This window comes from Balaenoptera acutorostrata, chromosome 19 (genome assembly GCF_949987535.1).
Source record: "Balaenoptera acutorostrata chromosome 19, mBalAcu1.1, whole genome shotgun sequence".
NCBI classification, from domain to species: Eukaryota; Metazoa; Chordata; class Mammalia; order Artiodactyla; family Balaenopteridae; genus Balaenoptera; species Balaenoptera acutorostrata.
In genome coordinates this window covers 1,807,467-1,827,157 of record NC_080082.1, presented here as the reverse complement: position 1 = coordinate 1,827,157, position 19,691 = coordinate 1,807,467, and the positions used below count along the sequence as shown (strand labels likewise).

General features: G+C 49.7%; 1 protein-coding gene across 7 annotated transcripts in view; it reads left to right on the top strand.

The window, feature by feature from the left end:
* BANP (BTG3 associated nuclear protein) overlaps positions 1-19,691 on the top strand; it is a 102,328-nt gene that overhangs the window by 27,890 nt on the left and 54,747 nt on the right. For all 7 annotated transcript variants that reach the window (XM_057534474.1, XM_057534479.1, XM_057534478.1 and 4 more), the window contains 2 exons: positions 1,470-1,561; positions 5,137-5,336. In XM_057534474.1, coding sequence (XP_057390457.1) covers positions 1,470-1,561; positions 5,137-5,336 — 292 coding nt within the window. The remainder of the gene's footprint in view (positions 1-1,469; positions 1,562-5,136; positions 5,337-19,691) is intronic.

The following is a 19,691-nucleotide window of genomic DNA, read 5'->3' as shown; positions in this document are numbered from 1 at the left end:
GCACGCACTCACCACACGGCTGCAGTCTCTTTGCCCATCTGCACACACATACGATTGTAAATTTCATCGGGCCTGTCATTCCAGGTGATCATGATGGCTTTAAAATGAACATTGAGTTCTTTTGTCTAATTTTAAAAGTAATGCATGCAGAGCAATAAAAAACCAAGTAAAAAAGGACCAAGAAGAAAGTAAACTAGCAGCCCCGCAGCCCGTAGAAAGTGAGCGCCGGAACCCCGGTGTGTGCCCCTGTCACCGCCACGGGCTGTGTCTCCTTCCCCTCATCTGCTCCGCTGCCCTTTGCTTACAGCCTTGAGGGGCTTCGCTCTGCCATGGGCTTGGAGTCTTCTTCCTGTAGTTACAGGAAGCCCGCTGTGTGACCCTGGTCAAGTCGCTTAACCTCTCTGGACTGGATTTCAGCAAGTTAAAGGGATTAGACTAGCGGTTGCCGGAGTCCCCGCGTCCTCCCAGTCCTTTCTTAATTACCAGCGTCCAGTGGGAGTAGGTAGGCTTCGATGAAGGTTCTGAGAACCTGTGTTTTGCACTTGTAGCCACGGATTTTTCCTTTTTTACCTTAATGAGAACTCATTCCCACACATTTTATGGAGGTGTTTGAGGTGTGGAGACACAGTGTACGATGCAGAGCCCTCTGGTAAGCAGGATGCTTCTGGCATCGTTGGCCCGTGGCTGGTTTCTGCGAGGTAGAGCTTTGGGTGACAACTTACCTCTGGAAACCAGCTTACTGGTCTCGCCTGGGACCCCTGAAAGGTTCTCGTTAGAGTCGCAGGTCTGTTCAGTGTCTTTACATTTTAGAGTTTTGAGACGAATCACCTGGCACATACAGGTGTAAAGGCACCGGGCTTGGGACCATGTTGTGCCGGCCTTGAACTTGGGCCGAGTTGCTCATCCGTGGAGAAGCCCTGAAGACCCCTTGGTAGGTGCTGGTGGGAGGCCTTGATTTCAGCCACACTGGCCGGGGGGAACAGCTTTCTCTGTAACTTAGCGTGTTACGTTTGAGACGAGTTTGATGACCAGCACCTCAGAAAATGTAATATTCAGAGAGTGGCTTTGATTTTGGAATGAGGTGGCGGGCTGACAAGACTTTATTTTAAAGTTGGGAAGAAATCATTATTAGCGATTGGATTCTATCAGAAAAGGGTAGCTGGATAGAGCATTGAGTGAGAAGCCTGCAGTCTTGGTGTTGGGGTCAACTCAGTGGCGCATTAGCGAAAAAATTTATCCGGTATCTCAGTTTTTCTTGAGATTAGGGAGAGATCCTATTTTCTGCCTGACTGAGAATTTTAAGTTAAATCTGTAAATGTAAAATATGAAGCAGGTTGTGCCATTTCTCATTTAATCTTAAGGTGACACCTTTATACTTAAGGTGTCAGAACTGTTTACTATCTTAATATTAAACAGCTCTGTAAAACCTTTTGAATTAAAGTTTTTTTGTCTCTGCCTTTAATTTTCAGTTGTACTGGAGAATCATGTAGTGACAGACGAAGATGAACCAGCTTTGAAACGCCAGCGACTAGAGATCAATTGCCAGGACCCTTCTATAAAGGTAAAAATATTAATGTATGTTTTTGTTTGTATCTTATGTGGGGCTGCCATAACAAATTATCACAATGCGGGGTGGAGCGGGGAGCGCTTAAAACAACAGAAATTTACTCTCTCACGGTCCTGGAGGCCAGAAGTCTGAAATCAGGATGTCACCAGGGCTGAGTTCCCTGCAGAGGCTCTGGGGGAGGGTCCCTCCTGCCTCTTTCAGCTCCTGGGGGCCCCAGGCGTCCCTTGCCTTGTGGCCGCGTCCCTCTAGTATCTGCCTCCGTCTTCACATGGCCTCTCCTCCGTGTCTGTGTCTCTCCTTTTCTGTCTCTTATAAGGGCAGTCTCATTGGATTTAGGGCCACGCTAACCTAGGATGACCTCATCTTAACTTGATTACATTTGGAAAGATCCTGTTTCCAAGAAAGGCCACATTTGTAAGTTCTGGGGGTGAGGATGTAGACGTATCATTTCTGGGAGTCACTGTTCAACCCCCCACAAATGCATAAAGTCATGACGTTTTCCCTCGAAGAATCACATTGTTTAATTGGGATCGCTGCCACATGAGGCCTCTTCCTCCGTAGACCCGTGGACCTATTGTGCACGGAGGGAAAGTGCACAATTCCTGTGGCGAATATTTTCTACTAGTGATGAAGCACTTTTGTGCCTATCGTTTAAGTCACCTCAATTTTAAAGTTTGCTGGATGGGTTCTGGGAAACCACTGAGTCAGTCGTGGGTGATGGCTGGTTCTTGGGTTTGCTTGTTTGGTCTGCAGTTCGCAGAGCCACAGAGATAAACACCAGCACCTGTGAGAAGTTAGGACAGCAGTGCAGAGAACCTAAGTGACTTCTCCTGTACCCTCTGCTTCTATAGGGCTGTGGTTAGAAACATCCGGCTCACCTTTTTAACAAGGAGAAGCAGCGTGAGCGTAAAGATACGTGGGGTGGTATAAAGACACATTCAGTTAAATTTCTATTTCATACTAATGGATAGAGGGCCGCTGCTTCAGTAACCCCACATTATGTCTTAAAATAAAATGCAGTTATAATTTTATCACAAAAGAGGCATGTGTGGTAAACAGCACAGCAGTCAGACGTGGATAAGGTGCAGTGAAAGCGGCCCCGCCTCAGCCCCGTCCCCTGGTTGGTGAGCAGGGCCTTGGGCCCCGGCTTGAACCCGGCACCCGTGTGCTGGGAAAAGTGTGCTCACCAGATTGCCAGAGCTCTTTATTTTATTTTTTTTCACTTTAAAGTGGTTAATTTAACTTAATTTTATTTTTTAATACATCTTTATTGGAGTATAATTGCTTCACAATGCTGTGTTAGTTTCTGCTTTATAACAAAGTGAATCAGCTATACATATACATATGTTCCCATATCTCTTCCCTCTTGCATCTCCCTCCCTCCCACCCTCCCTACCCCACCCCTCTAGGTGGTCACAAAGCACCGAGCTGATCTCCCTGTGCTATGCAGCTGCTTCCCACTAGCTATCCATTTTACATTCAGTAGTGTATATATGTCCATGCCACTCTCGGAATTCGCCCCAGCTTCCCCCTCCCTGTGTCCTCAGGTCCATTCTCTATGTCTGTGTCTTTATTCCTGCCCTGCCACTAGGTTCATCAGAACCATTTGTTTTTTTTAGATTCCATATATATGCGTTAGCATACGGTATTTGTTTTTCTCTTTCTGACTGACTTCACTCTGTATGACAGACTCTAGGTCCATCCACCTCACTACAGATAACTCAATTTCGTTTCTTTTTATGGCTGAGTAATATTCCATTGTATATATGTGCCACATCTTCTTTATCCATTCATCTGTCGATGGACATTTAAGTTGCTCAGAGCTCTTTAAAAGGAATAGATTTGGATGATTTTTGGTTAAAGTCCCTTGTATATAGAAGACTTATTTAAAAGTACTATTCTCTGCCTTTCTTCGTTTTATTAACTTGTGAAGTTGTGTTATTAGTGTATAACAGTGATGTTCGTCTAGACTCCCGGCAGAATCACTTCTAATTCAGAATTAAGACAATGAGGTTTCACTCGGTTTAGGGAATTTGGGAGCCACATGGTTGATGTCTTCAAATTATAAAAAATACTGGGGTCATCGGTGATCGTGTCTCAAGACTTCAGCCAGCGGCTAGTGGTTGTCACGACGTCTTAGGTCAGGGTGGGCCTCGGGCGCTGCCGCGATGTCGCTCTCGGGGGATGGGCCGTCAGTGCTGTCTCTCCACATGACCCTCTCACGGCCTGCCGTGCCTCCACGGCCCGTCCTCCTGCGGGGAGTCAGCGGAGGACGTGGGATTTCACCCTCTCCCATACGTGTTAGCTCTCCCGCGATGGGACTTGTCAGGGGGTGATTGCTTGAGACACAGCAGGTTGTTGGGACAGTGTGTGGGTTTTATTTACCCCATTGCTGCCCTTACTGACGTACAGACCGGGCAGTTAGATATGTTTAAACTCTTCAAAAGATCAGCTCAGTCTGTTAAAAGCACTGAATAAGAGTATGCATTTTCCTCGCCTCCCGGGCCTTGATTCCAGCCGCACGGTGTGATGGACCACGTGGCTCTAGCTGTGGGGTCACCTCCCATGAGGGAGGGGAGCGGCCGCCGGAGTGGGTCAGCCGCGGCTAGTGGGCAGAGGGGCCAGCCTCCGTGCCGCCGTGCGCTGGGGTCCCGGTCTGCTCTGAATGGCCCCTGTGCCCGTCTGCTCTCCGCGGTCTGTCCCCTTCCTGCTGATGTGACTGGCACTCTGGGCATTTTTCCCTTTGAAGTCAAGGGCAGAAAAGGAGAGAGAAAAGGTGAAATACGAACTCTTGACTCTTTTCGGCTGCCACCTCCCCCGCCCCCTCACTGCTGAGCTGGGCGGCTGGACGCCCCAGGGGCTTGCTCCTGGCTGGCGCCCGTGTCCCGGCATCAGCTGGTGAGGCCAGCGGGGGGAGCAGCCTGCTGCCCTCTGTGTCCCTGCCGACTCAGGGCAGGAGGGGCCGCCGTGGGAGGGGGCGAGCTTCCTGTCCGGTGTTTGTCTGAGCCGTTCCTTGCCTTTGGAGCCACGCACGCCCCTGTGGTCGGCGGGACTTGGGTGGCAGCAGTGGAAGGCGAGGCTGCTCTTTCTGTGGCCACTAGGTGGCAGGCGTGCTGCTCCCACGCGCGGGAGCGTCTTCGCCACATTTCACCTTGGGGGTGGGGCTCGGGGGAGCGTAACATGAGCAGGCGGGTTTCCGGGCCGCTTTGATGTTGGATGTAATCTGTTTTCATTGTAGAATTTGACTAGTTTTATGTGTAAGTTTACTGATTAATAGAAACTTGCGTCGTAACGTCCACTTACATCTTGTGTTATACGGACTTAAGTGTAACTAGGAACCGCAACTACACAGAAGTAAGGGCCCGATTAAGTAGTCACGTTGTGAGTGCACAAGGTCGAGCTTGTTTAGTGAAATGCTTCTGGCTTATAACTAATGAGCTGAAGTGCGGGGATTGTTCTGTGGGAATAGACACAGCTGAGTCTGGGAAATAGCTGCTTGATGTTCCTTGGAATTGTCTCCTTGGAGTTCAGGATGCCCTTCCTGAAGCTTTCTTTTTTTTCACTTGCAGTCATTCCTGTATTCCATTAACCAGACAATCTGCTTGCGATTGGATAGCATTGAAGCCAAGCTGCAGGCTCTGGAGGCCACATGTAAATCACTGGAAGAGAAACTGGATCTGGTCACCAACAAGCAGCACAGCCCCATCCAGGTGCCCATGGTGGCGGGCTCTCCTCTCGGCGCCACCCAGACCTGCAACAAAGTGCGATGGTAAGAACCTCCTTCCCGGGCCCGGGCCCCTCGGCGCTTTCAGGGCGGGATCCTAGTCAGACTGGACAGAAACACGGGGCCTCTGCGGGGCGGCTGGGGTCGTCCTCACCGTTTCTTTTTGACATAAACCAGGCTGGTGCCTCTCTTCTTTGGAACTGGCCCACTGGAGCTTTGAAGCTGTACGTTCGTTTCTTCTCTTGTTTTTCTGTTCCATCTGGCTAGTCTTGAGAGATTTTTTTCTTCATAGGTAGCTTTTTATACATTTCACTTGAGTATATCAAACTTTCCATTCGTGTCTGTAGTTTTTATTGTGCCTGTATTTTGTTTTTCTATCTAGAGCCTAACTGTAGTGACGTGTAGTAGTTCAGGTGCCGTTTGAATCGAAGCTTCTGGAGAGTGTGGGCCGATGGGAAAGGTGTGTCTGTCTCTGACCTGTTTGCCTGTCCTTGGTCCGGGGCACCATCAGGGGCTCTGCTGAGATGAGCAGAAGCTCAGGTCATGGGCGGCTCCTTCCATCAGCCCCGTTGGGGTTTTTATCCTTGCCCACGGCGGGCTACGAGGAAGTCTCACTGTGACGGTGGCAACACTTGTCTTTGCGCTTGACGAGAGCGCGGGGCTTTTACCGAGGGTCTTGTCGCGGCTCTCTGGGCCGACTGCTGCCTCTCTGCCGTGTGTCTGCGGAGGAGGGCGGTGGGGCTCAGAGGCGGGGCAGCCTCGGCCAGGCTGCTGCCCGTCTGCGGGTCCGCCCGCGTGTGCCCCGGGGCACGTGGCCTTGAGGAGGGTGCTCGAGTATGCACCTTGTGTCAAGGTGCCTGCCTGTCCTGGTCTGCCTGGGACAGCCGTGGGTGACGCCTGCAGTGTGGGCCTCCGTTAACTCTCAGAAGTGTCCTGGGGTGTTGGAGACCCTGCGTGGCCCCAAAAGCTGCTCTCCAGCCGGGGTGGGGGACCCCAGGGGTCTCTGTCCCCAAAGGGAAGGCCTGTTGGTCCGTGGTGATTCACCCTGTGTTTATACCTTGTCCTGACGGGTCAGCCGTATCTTTTCTCCCAGGGAACATTTGTGGAGCGTGTCCTGTCTGCAGGCAGTGAGGCTCAGACCTACCAGGACCAGTACCTTTTTTTTTTTTTAAAAGAAGCTGGTTGTCCATTTATTTATTTATTTATTTATTTATTTATTTGGTTGTGCTGGGTCTTAGTTTCAGCAGGCGGGCTCCTTAGTTGCGGCATGCAAACTCTTAGTTGCGGTATGCATGTGCGATCTAGTTCCCTGATCAGGGATCGAACCCTGGCCCCCTGCATTGGGAGCGCAGAGTATTAACCACTGCGCCACCAGGGAAGTCCCAGCCAGTGCCTTTTTTAAAGAAAAATTTTTTTGTAATGCCCTCATATCCTAAAATGCAATGTTTAGAAAATATAATTAAAAAACTAATGTAATGTCTTAATTAATGTAAGGAGAAATAAAAGGATGGTCATGTGTAATAAAATAACATATATTTTGATATGGAAAAGGCTGGGGGAACTACATAAGGAGTTAGTGAATAGGACCCAACCTCCCATGTTAGAGCTGGCAACTGGGAGGGCTGTCACCCTGGGACTCAGATACCAGTTGGTGGTAGAATATTGCAAAATGAGCAGTTCTTGATGAAGTTTCACATAAATCAAAGTGTAGTTTTTTCTAGACTCAAACAATAGTGAAATTCCGGGAAAATTCACCTCATATTGAAACTATCCAAAAATACTTTGTGTATGAGTATAGAATGGAGTAAGATTCCGGGCTCAGAGAGTGAGAAGCACGTTGTTCACTCACGTGAACGGGACCTTTGAGATCTGTGTGGGAAAGGTTTCTGTCGGGGAGGCTGTCTCATGCCTGGAAGGCTGTCAGCCTCCTTGGCTCTGCCCGCTAAACCCGTGGGGTCTCAGGTATAACCAAGTGCGCCCCCGGGCCCCACCCTCGAGGACTGTTGCTCTGAGAGGTGAGGCGAGAGTGAGACAGGCTTCCTGCCCTGAGTCAGGATGGCTCTCCTGGAGGTGTGTCACTTTGTCGGGAAGAGGCCAGGACCCAGGGGCGTGCCGCTCAGACTCCACCGTCGGTGGTTTGTGGCCGTTCCATGAGGTCGGGCGACGAGGACGAGTCCTCGGGGCTGCAGGTGGCTCTGCAGCTGTGCTTGGACCCCGAGGCCGCTCGTTTGGGGCTTCTCTGGGTGTCAGGGCCTCGGCGGGCAGGTTGCCCTCGTTTGACACCATGGGGTGACAGGGCTGAGTCACAGAGTGGTACTGTTTCCAGTCTGCCCGTCTTCAGAAGGAGGATGGGGAAGAAGGGCAGGTCTGCAGGGGCCACCAGCCCTGGCCTCTCCTGCACGCCCGTGACGGACCTGCCATGGCCACGCCCGGCCTGCTGCTGAGCGCGGCCTGACTCACGGGCCACGTCCCGCCTGATGATGGTGCTGCTGGCTGCCTGGGGGAAGGCACTTCCAGACTGAAGGGAGGCCCCTTCTCTCTCCAGCATTCCGGTGAGGGCGGGGCTCGTGGGGGCATGTTAGCGACTCTCCCGGTCAGGAACCCCAGAGTGCTTTCCTCCGCTGGGGAGAAGCTGTCATCGTGGAGAGACCTCCGTGTGCATTGACAAGTGGTGAGGTCAGAGTAAAGTTTCCTAGTACAGACTCAGATGTATAATCTAGTTAATCCAACTCAGTTAGCTTTTCTGGTTTTAAAGGGTCGTATGTGACATAAAATCAACCCATTATAGAATACACTTATTGTATGTTGGCAGCAGATTTATTACTATCGTTAATAAAACCATTACTTATACAAGTTAATGTTAGATTAATAGAAGGAAAGGTCATTCCTTCGCTTTCTTAGATATAGTTTAGAATAGGTTGTTTATGAATGATTTTCAAAGAGGATACTAAATCTGGCATTTCCCTCCATGAATGTTCTAAAAATGAGAAATAAAAATTGCCAGTAATTGAAAGCTGTTAACAAGAAAATTTGGGGAGAAGTAAAGGTCAAGAATTCAATCCTAGTATATCAATGAAAAAAGTGTATATTTAAATTAGCAAATGACTAATTTATAAACACATAAGTAAATGAGAAATGTGTGTCTTAAGCGTGGGTAGTAGAACACAGAAAAGGAAGTCTCCAAAAAACAATGAAAAATTGGTTAACATTCTGAGTAATAAAGTACTTCTACAAGTACTTTGTACCTCAGATACTTAAAATAACAGTTAGAAGCATATAAATCCCAGATTATTTTATATCCGGATCATGTGCTTTAAAAAATAACTTAAGATTCCTTAGGCCACTTGGCACTGGCTGTGAGTGTTGTTGGGAAGTCTATCATCTCCCAGGACAAACGAGGACGACCCTGAGGGGCTTGTCGGCTGTGACGAGGACCCTGGATGGTGGGTGAGTTGTCGTCCACTGCAGCGTCCCTGACCCCTCCACTCGGAGAGGCCGCACCTGGCCCAGAGCAGCCCTGCGGCTGTGGGACGCACCAAAATCCACTGGCCTGTGGGTTATTTCTAATTAAAACTGGCCTGGACTAGACTTTGCTATCAGCTCTGAGAATTATTTATTTATTCTCTTGAATTCCCAGAGCACAGAAGGCAGTGGACTGCTGCCAACCATATTTGGCATTTTGGATCCAGATTTTTCAGATTCTACGCCTGAATGAGATCCTTTAAATAAATTCAAGAAAAAAGAAGAGAAAGAAAGAAAGAAAACCTTTTTCTTTGATGCTAAAGCTTAATCATTGTAATAAACATGTTTGTAAGGTTACTTGGATGGGGTTTCATTCAGCAATGGTGTTCTACTTGGGAAAAAGAAAAATGGACTTGAATTCTTTTAGGTGGGTGCTTTTTTTCCTCCTTGTAAGTGTGCCGTAAATTGGGATTTTGCCTCATTGTGATCCTAGGTGTAGCGACGTGAGGTTTCAACCCTAAAGCTGTGTCGCGCTGGCATTGGAAGGGGCAGGCGCCGAAGCTTTCTGTGACGAGCTGCACAACTCAGTACCTGGCAGCTCACCCTTTACGTGCCTTCGTGAGCATTTCAGGAACGGCCTCCATTGAATTGTGTGGCGTGACGGGATCAAGTGTGTGGACAGGGACGTTTATATGATTAATGTAAAACCCCGTTTTCTGAGCTTCTTTGAGGCCAGGCACAGCCACTTGAAGGACGGGCAGTAGGTAGGACCGAGCTGAGCCTGGGGTGCAGGTCCACCTGGGTTGCTGTCCTGGTAGATGCCCTCTGGGAGGCCAGTGCGAGTGCCCATGTGCAGTGTGGGGACCCAGGGAGCTGTCCCTGCTGCCCAGCGGGGTCCTGTGGAGCCAGATTACTGAGAGTGACTCAAAGCCAGCTAGTTCAGGTTTGTTCGTTTTCATGAACTGAACATACTGATTAACTAGAAAAATGCTTGTGTTTCTTTTATTTATTTATTTTTATTTTTGGCTGAGTTGGGTCTTCGTTGCTGGGCGCGGGCTTTCTCCGGTTGCAGCGAGCAGGGTCTACTCTTTGTTGCGGCGCGCGGGCCTCTCATTGCAACGGCCTCTCCCGTTGCAGAGCACCGGCTCTAGGCGTGCGGGCTTCAGTCGTTGTGGCTCGCGGGCTCTTGAGCGCAGGCTCAGTAGTTGTGGCGCACGGGCTTAGTCGCTCCGCGGCATGTGGGATCTTCCCAGACCAGGGCTCGAACCCGTGTCCCCTGCATTGGCAGGCGGACTCTTAAGCACTGCGCCACCAGGGAAACCCTGTGTTTCTTTTGAAAGCAATTGATTTTTATTCTTTTTTTGTTTTTTTTATATATATATATATTTTAATATTTATTTATTTTTCTAGTCTTAGTTGTGGCGTGTGGGCTCTTCATTGCGGCATGCGGGCTTCTCTCTAGTTGTGGCACATGGGCTCCAGAGCGTGTGGGCTCAGTAGTTGTGGTGCGTGGGCTCTCTAATTGTGGCACATGGGCTCCAGAGCATGCGGGCTCAGTAGTTGCCCTGCAGCATGTGGGATCTTAGTTCCCCAACCAGGGATCAAACCCACATCCCCTACATTGGAAGGCAGATTCTTAACCACTGGACCACCAGGGAAGTCCCTCTTTTCTTTATTTTTTAATGTACAAATGGTTTATTTATTGAGATATTATTGACATATAACAAATTTTTAGATTTAAAAGCTTAAACATTTCTTTTAAAGCTTTAGTGTGTTCCTATAATTTTAAAACAATTGTAATGAATCAGAGGCTTCTTTTTTTCCCCCCTTAATATTTATTTATTTATTTATTTATTTAGGCTGAGCCGGGTCTTAGTTGCAGCACACGGGTCTTCGTTGAGGCATGTAGGATCTTTTAGTTGCGGCACGAGGGCTCTTAGTTGCAGCATGTGGGCTTCTTAGTTGTGGCATGTGGGCTTCTTCGTTGCGGCACGTGGACTCTTAGTTGTGGCATGCGTGTGGGATCTAGTTCCCCGACCAGGGATCGAACCCGGGCCCCCTGCATTGGGAGCGCGGAGTCTTACCCATTGGACCACCAGCAAAGTCCCGAGAGGCTTCTTTTAATACTTAAAACTGAAAGAAAAAAAAAAAAGTGATTTCTTTTAAAGTTTTTCTTTCAGAGAGATGTGTCATGTAAGATGAAAGTTTACATGTAAGGGGAAAGTTTTCTTCTTTCTTTTCCTCTAAGCTGGTTATTCACCCACAGAGAATTGAACTATTTGATCAAAAAATTATTTAAATTATTAAATTATTTAAATTCCCTCTAATATGCTGATTGCTGATTCTTTGTTTTATTTCCCAGAGGGTCTTTAAAAAAAAAGAATGTTGATGGATGTTTGTGGAAAGGCTGTTCTGGTTTTTTGAGCCCTCATGGCTCCTGGGTAGAGAGGGGCCTCCTCCTGGCCGTCTCGGTTCTGGCAGTGCAGCCCCAGAGTCTCCGGGTGGTCATATCGTTCAGAGTTTAAGGTCAAAAGTACAGCATTTCATAGGCTTTGGACTGTGACAGGATAGGGTTGTTTGAATTGTGAAGAAATGGTTTGGTTTTAGCCATGAGGGATTTGTTTCATCCTTTCCTTATCGAATTTTGAATTTTGTGATTTCCGTTTAATTTTGTGTACATATGACTTCTTTTCCTGACTGGTGTTGGTTACCTTTCACAGCTGCACACTTCTGGTGGCCTAATCCTGATACCCTGTACATGTCAGGGCTACCAATCAAAGAAAACATACAGTTTACATACATACCATTTAGGGGATTGTTAACCTCATGACTACAGATTAGAGATACAGTCTAATCACCGAAGCAGATATAGTCAAAAGTTTTAATAGATCATGCACATTCTCATAATTTGGAGTACTTCTCTAGTTTTAGGATAACTCATGCCTCATGATTGGGGTTGTGTTGACTCTGAAGACCCACTTGGAGAGAACTGCCATCCTAACATCACTGAGTCTTCTGACCCATGCACAAGGTACACCTCTCCGTATTCGTAGGTCTTCAGTCCTTCTCAGCAGTGTCTTACAGTTTTCATTGTAAATCTCTTACATGCATTTGTTAAATTTATCTCTAAGTACTTCACACTTTTAGATGCTCTGATACATGGTATTGTGTTTTAAATTTTAACTTCTGCATGTTCATTGGTAGTATATAGAAATACAGTAGACTTTTCTCTGCTGACCTTTATCCTGAATTATTTCTAAATTCACTTGTTTTAGTAGCTTTTCAGTAGGGTTTTAAAAAAGTTTTACTTCCTCTCAAAGTTCTGTACCTTTTCTTACTTTGCTGCACTGGCTAGGATCTCCATTTCAGTGTATACTTTTTAAAAAATGTTTTTACCTTATTTCTGGTCTTTGAGTGAAAGCATCCAACCTTTCACCCTTAAGTGTGATGTTAGCTGTAAATTTTTCATAGCTGCTCTTTATCCGGTTGAAGAATTTCCCTTAGATTCCTTATTTTGTGAGAGTTTTTGTCCTGAGCAGGCACTGAATTTTTACATGCTTTTTATGTACATACTTGAGATGACATTTGGTTTTTCTTCTTGATTCTGTTGCTACGGTGAATTATACTGATTGATTTTGGATACTAAAGCAGCCTTGCATTTCTGTCGTAATAAAACCTGACTTGATCATAGGGTAGTACCTTTTTATGTTTTTGGAGTGATGGCTAATATCTGGTTGAGGATTTTTGCATCTCTGTTCATGGACTGTATTAGTCTGTAGTTTTCTTTCTTGACGTGTCTTTATCTGTTTTGTTATCAGGATAATGCTCGCCTCAGAAGGTGAGCTCATTGTCCGTTTTTTTTTTTAAAAAGTAATTAATTAATTTATTTATTTTTGGCTGCGTTGGGTCTTCGTTGCCGCGCCCTGGATTTCTCTAGTTGCGGCGAGCGGGGGCTACTCTTCGTTGTGGTGCATGGGCTTCTCATTGCGGTGGCTTCTCTTGTTGTGGAGCATGGGCTCTAGGCGCGCGGGCTTCAGTAATTGTGGCACGTGGGCTTCAGTAGTTGTGGCATGCGGGCTCAGTAGTTGTGGCTCACAGGCCCTAGAGCGCAGGCTCAGTAGTTTCGGCACACAGGCTTAGTTGCTCTGAGGCATGTGGGATCTTCCAGGACCAGGGCTCGAACCCGTGTCCCCTGTATTGGCAGGTGGATTCTTAACCACTGTGCCATCAGGGAAGCCCCATCGTCTGTTTTCTGAAAGTGTTTCGATAGGATTAGTTTCATTTCTTCCTTAACTATCTGGTAGAGTTTGCCAGTGAAGACATCTGGCCTAGGTTTTAATTATGAATTCAGTCTCCTTAATAAATACAGAACTTTAATAAACGTGGAACTTCTTGAGGCGGTGTTGTTTGATTTGTGTCCCTCAGGAGATTTCCTGTTTGTTGAAACTCTGGAGTTTATTTGTATAATATTCTCTCTTCACTGTAGGTCCACGTGACACTCAGTTGCTGAGTCTCCGCGGGCTCCTGGCCTGTGGCACTTACTCAGCCCCTTGTCTGTATGGCTTTTTGGGGTGCGCTGGTCAGGTGTCTCGTGGGGTGCCCCTGGTGGCTTGGGGAGGGCGGTCGCAGAGGTGAAGGCCTCCCACCACCTCTGCTGGGGTGCAGCGCGGCGTGGCCTGTGTGGTGTGGAGGCGGGTCCCGGGGCTGAGCGGCGGCAGGCGTGGCCTCTGCGCAGGCGCTCTCCTCCCCGGGCCCTGCGCCAGCCCCGCCCAGGGAGCCGCGGTCTCGCTCTGCCTCCCCGGGAGCGTCCGGCCCTCAGGCACTGGGCTCAGGGCGGGCGCTGGGGCTCACGCTGCTCCAGCTGTGGCAGGCGGGAGTGCTCTTCGGGGGCTCCCGTGGCCTTTGACCCCCCCCCCCCACCTTGTGGGTCTTTTGTTTGGTTTGAGCGCTTCCTTTCGGGCTGTGCAAGACGTCCCTTGCCCAGTCCTAGAGGCGCCCTCTCTCCTTTCGTTGGGGTCGGAGCTGTGGGCGCCAGGGTCTGGCTGCCCGGGGTGTCCCCCAGTCCCAGGCCTGCCTTTCTGTGAGCAGGCGTCTCTGCAGCTCCTCGGGAAGGAGAAGAAGGGACGCACGGCTCTTCTGCTGGCTCGGGGCTGTGGCTTTGCACTTGCAGAGTCCTGTCCTGGGCGCTGTGGCTTCTTTGGGGTGCGGGCGGGTTGGATCCCACGCCTTCTGGGCCCTGTTGGCTCCAGGCAGCTGGGGTTTGACGTTCGTGGCAGCAGGTTACCCCATTTCTCTGGTGCAGTTGGTTATTTTGGGGGAGTTGGTTTTACACTGTATTTTGCTCATCCCCTTTGATATTGGAAACAAAGTTTTAATGCTAATTTATTCTTATCCCTAAGAGTATTTTTTTGGATCCTGGTTTTTATGACTTTTTAATCTTTAACCTGCAAGCTAGAGAAATAAACCCTTTAAGACAAGTGTTAGTGACTGTTTAGATGCTTGGGTGTTGGCTGGATTACGTGAACTGCCACAGCCCAGGACCCCTGAGACTTGTGCCTCCTGCTCATGTTCTTGGTGCCGAGTGGCATTTCTGGTCCTCCCACTGCTCTGCCCGCAGGGATCTGAGGCCCCATGCCCTCCATCCTACTCCCTAAGGCCTCTGGGATGCGTGAGCACTTGTCCCGGGGCTACCTTTGCGTGGAAGGCACCTGGAAATGGAGCCTGGCTGTGCGGCATCTCCCAGAACAGGTGCACCTATGAAAGGGGGCAGGGGGTCATGGTGGACCCCAGCCTACCTGCCTCTCAGGTGTGAAGACCTCGGGGCATCTGGTTTTATTGTTTAACTGAGGAGTGTCCCCCCGACCCTCTTTTTTTGCTCTTATTGAAACTCTAGGATCCTGGTAAAAAAGTAAAAAATTTTCTTTTTGTAAGTACAATATGTGGGACACAATTTCGTATTTTACTAGGACCCCAGTTCTTGTATGTGAGGCAGGACTATAAGTGGAAAGCCAAGGATATGTGCCTTACCCTCCTGCTGGCATATTCTCATAAGCAGAAAAGAGGATTACTTGAGATTCTTGCGAGCTTGCTTCTGTCAGTAGAGGGTTGTCAGTAGAGGGTTACACGAAACTCAGAAAATTAATATTATACACACTTCCCAAACTGAGCTGGATGAGTGACAATTTTGAATTGCAGAGGGATCAGTGTCAGCAGATATACTGTAGTGAGGCTCAGTGGTAGGAGAGAGGGAGGCAAACACTTTCACACACTTTTTATTTTTATTTTTGTATTTATTTATTGTTTAAGATTTATTTTATTTATTTATTTTTGGCTGCGTTGTGTCTTCATTGCTGCACGTGGACTTTCTCTAGTTGTGGCGAGCGGGGGCTCCTCTTCATTGCAGCGCGCAGGCTTCTCACTGCGGTGGCTTCTCTTGTTGCGGAGCACGGGCTGTAGGTGCGTGGGCTTCAGTAGTTGTGGCATGTGGGCTCAGTAGATGTGGCGTGCAGGCTCAGTAGTTGTGGCATGCGGGCTCAGTAGTTGTGGCGCGCAGGCTCAGTAGTTGTGGCTCACGGGCTCTAGAGCGCAGGCTCAGTAGTTGTGGCACGCGGGCTTAGTTGCTACGCGGCATGTGGGATCTTCCCAGACCAGGGCTCGAACCCGTGTCTCCTGCATTGACAGGCGGATTCTTAACCACTGAGCCACCAGGGAAGCCCCACACACTTTTTAATATTCGGCTGGAACTCCTCCCCCACCACAGAAAACAAAACTGGGCATCACTGAGTGAGCAGAAATAATGTCCGACTTGACTGCCTCACTCACGTGTTGACGAAAATAATCAATAAACAATCTATAATATGAACAGAGAAGAGTTTTACGTGAGTGAAACTAAGGACTATAGCACAGAAGACTGCTCCAGAGAGGCAGGGTTTTCAGCACAGTTTCATATCTTGTCAGAACAGGGAGCATCAGACAGGTCAGGGACACACGCACTCCTTCAGGGTTCCCGCGGGACAGACCAGCCTGCACACAGCGAGCCGGCGTGGCCTTGGCCCCTGGGAAGGGGCGCTTACCATGGAAGGAGGAGCAGCACCGGCCTTCCAGGGAGGGGACATTTCGTGGTATTTTCGCATGGACACTCTCTGCTTCTGAGCACTGTGGCCTTTTCTTTAGTGGTTAAAGCAGATGTACAGTGAGTGTCCGCTAGGCCGCAAAGTCAAGCTGACGCAGGTGTGGGCCAGAGTGATGCCCACACCTCAGTACGTGAGCGTCCCTTTCACCACAGGCTGAAGGCGGCAGCTCCTTGTGAACCGCGGTGCTGTGCGCAGTTGCGGTCGCAGGTCACACTGGAGGCTGGCTTTGCCGGCTGGGAGTTGGTGCAGAGACCGTGGCCCGGCCCCCCCGCCGCGCAGCCTCGCCTTTGGGCATTTTAAGTCGCCTAGGCTTGTCTTGGGAAGGTTAGAAGTTTCTCCTAAGACGGCAGTGCCCCCAGCCTGTGTGGACGCCCACTTGTGGACGCTCGGGACGCGCCAGCCCTAGAGCATCTTGGTGTCCATGGCGCGTTGCTGTGGGTGGCGGCGGGTCTCTCCCGGGTGAGCTTTTGCTCAGAGAACTCACAGTCAGCGCTTGTGGACGTTCTTCTTGCTCCTTGGAAACTGGAAATAAGGGGTGACTGTACTGCTTGGACAGACCTGACTTTTCCCAAGGGACCCCGTTCCACCAGGGAGCCTAAGGAGTGCTGGTGGGGTTTGACCCCATGCCTGACCTGCCCCCGCCCGCCCTGAGCCACGCCCGTGGCCGCTTGTTCACTGATGGCAGCCTCGGTGTCCATTCAAACCATGGTCACATGGTGGGACTGATGAGCAAGGGGCAGAAGAGTCGGTGTTTTAGGACAGCAGCACAGGGCGTTCTGACCTACTCACAAAGCAGTTTCCTGAAACTGAGGGGAAGTTGAAGGCCACTTTGTAAGTGAACTTGGAAAATGTTTCCCAGGACAGCTCTGAAAGGTGAAGATATTTGGTTTTAAATCCATCAAAATAAAACCATTAAAATCCCCAGCACTGAAAGGGTAAGTGGTAGCAGTAGTTGAAATAGGATTATTCCTGTTCTCCACCAACAAGTGGCAAAGGGCATGAGAGATTCTTGGTTTTGAATCCAGGCTGCATCACCTGTACGTGATGAGACCTTGGGCAGATTCTACCCTTTCTAAGCATCAGTTTCTTCATCAGTCAAAGGAGAATAAAAATCGTAAGCGAGGGTTGCTGTGAGGGGATGACGCGTGTGAGTGCTTAGTGTTCCTTGATCTTCAGCGACCCCGGGAGGGTGAGAAATCACTAACACTAACCCTCATCATTCACTGAGCGTCCGACATCAGCCAGCCTCGTGGTGCCTGCTGGGCGCACCCAGTCAGCCCTCAGGACGCAGGTTGCACTGAGTGTAGACGGCATCCTGGGCTGTGCTCTGGGCCTCGCGTCTATGGGCGCCTGCTCTGTTCTTTTTTTTCACCGTATGGACCAGCCGAGTGAGCCCGAGGTTGCCCCTCAGATCTGAGGCTGCTCCTTGAACACACAGGCTTGCCGGTGTCCTGGGCGTTCATCTGGGCAGCCGGGATGCATCACTGAACAAAGCAGACGGAAGGTCACATCGCACAGTGGGCTGGACCGGGTGGGCTCTGGGGGAAGCTGGTGCTACTGGGAGCAGTGGGCGGGGATTTTGTGCTTGGTGTTGTTTTAAACCAGGGGCACCCATCAGGATCACCTGGGGGAATTGTTAAAAAAAGAGAAGTCCAGGCTCTCCGGGCGGGCCCTCGCTTCCCCAGGAGATTCTGACGCTCAGGGAGTCGTGGGGTGCAGGTCCGGCTTCACTGACTTTGGTAAAGAACTTTGGCTCTGCCGCTTGAGGACTTTGGGCTCAAACCTGCCTTTGCCACTGAGTAGCTGTGTGATCTTGCACGGGCTGTTGGCTGTCTGCGCGGGGAAGGTACCACGGTGCCCGCTCCAGCTTTGAGGCTTTGTTGCACGCGGGGCCCTGGGGCAGTCCTGCCTGAGGGGGGCGGCCCCCGCGTGACTGCCCCGCGGAGGTGGTGGGGGCCCTGCGCTCGCGGTCACTGTCTGCCAGGGCGGGCAGCCCTCGGCACGGGGTCACAGGTCACAAGCTGTAGGGCGTGCTTTACTTGTGAATGATAATGTACTTAGGCAGGAGTGTTCAGCTGTGTGTAACTAGCATAATCTTAGAATTAGGCAAGAGTGTTCAACTCGCACATTAGCCTCATCTTAGAATTAAAACAGGATGGTCTGTGGGTCTAGGCATTGCCCTTTTCCCTTTTGGTTAAGTTTTTATTTAACAGGAACTTTGAAAACTGACATTCAGTTCTAAATAAAGGTATAGATAATGGTTTAAGATTGTGAAAGAATGAACTGAGCACATAAAGTTTTAAAAACCAGAATGACCGAGGAATAGATAAATTGATGAGTGGAACTGAATAGAGAGCCCAGAAATAGACCTACACAAATATGCTGGCTAGATTTTGACAAAGGTGCAAAAGCAGTTTGATGGAGGAAGGACAGCTTTTTGAACAAATGGTGCGGGAGCAGTTTCCACAGGCAAAATGAAAGAAATGAACCTCGGTGGAAACCTCACACCTTGAACAGCAATTGATTTAAAATGGATCACAGATTGCAACATAAAATGTAAAACTGTAAAACTTTGGGATGGAGACACAGGAGAAAACCTTTGGGACCTGGGGCTAGGCAGAGGCTTCTGAGACAGTCACACCAAAAGCACTATCCACGAAAAATAAAAGAGAAAGTGGACTCAATCAAGATTAAAAACTTACTTTCCTTTAAAGACCTGTTAGGAGCTGAAAAGACAAGCTACCGACCAGGAGAAACTGTTTGCAAACCACATATCTGATAAAGGAGTAGTGGAATGTCTAGAATAAAGACCTCTCAAAACTCAACAGTGAAAAGTCAAACAATCCAATTCGAAAGTTGGCAGAAAACAGAAACAGCTATTTTACCAGAGAGGAGAGGTGGATGGTGAGTAAGCACGTGAAAAGACGCTCAGCAAGGGAAATGAGGCTAGGAGACAGCTAGACACAACAGGGACCCCTCCAGATGCCAGCGGGGCGCGGAGACCCCGGGCCTCTCGCCGCTGCTGGTAGGCGTGTAAGACGGGGCAGCAGCTCTGGAAACAGATCGGAAGGATTTCTCGAAGTTAAAATGTCCTCACCGTGTGGTGCAGGAAGCACATTCCTGGGCACTTATCCCAGAGAAATGGAAACTCATGTTCACACAGAACCTCCACACGAATGTCCATGGCAGCTTTGTTTGTAATAACCAAACCTGCAAACACCCCGAAAGCCCCTGTCTGGGTGAAAGGTTAAACATGCGAGTGTGCCCCTAGGCACATGCTCGGGCCTGGCCGCCTGGGAAGTGTCAGCAGAGGCGTCTCCGAGGTCACACGCCCTATGCTCCCATCTCTGTGACATCCTCCGAGCGTCCGAGCGGTAGACGGGGAGCAGGTTAGTGGGTGCGGGGACGCGCCGGGGAGGGAGGGTGGGCGTGTCTGGGGGGCAGCACGACAGGCACACGCGGAGACCGGTGCGATCTGAACGAGGCCTGGGGTCGGTGCCAGCAGGGTCCCAGTGTCGCTTTCCCGCCCTCGGTGTCACGCTGCACCTTACACGGGATTCCCAGGGGAGCAGAACCAGTGGGAGGGGTGTGTGTGGGGACAGCCAGCACCCACTCTAAGGGGCTTCCCACGCGGAATTGGCTCACACGGCTGTGGAGGCCGCCAAGCACGTGCGCAGCCTGTGTGGCAGGTGGACAGGCAGGGGGCATCGTCACCAGGTGGCACCCCATGGGCAAGAGCTGTTTGGAGTCTCCAGGATCAGGGGAAGCCTAAACTGCCTTTTATTATTATTTTTTAAAATATTTA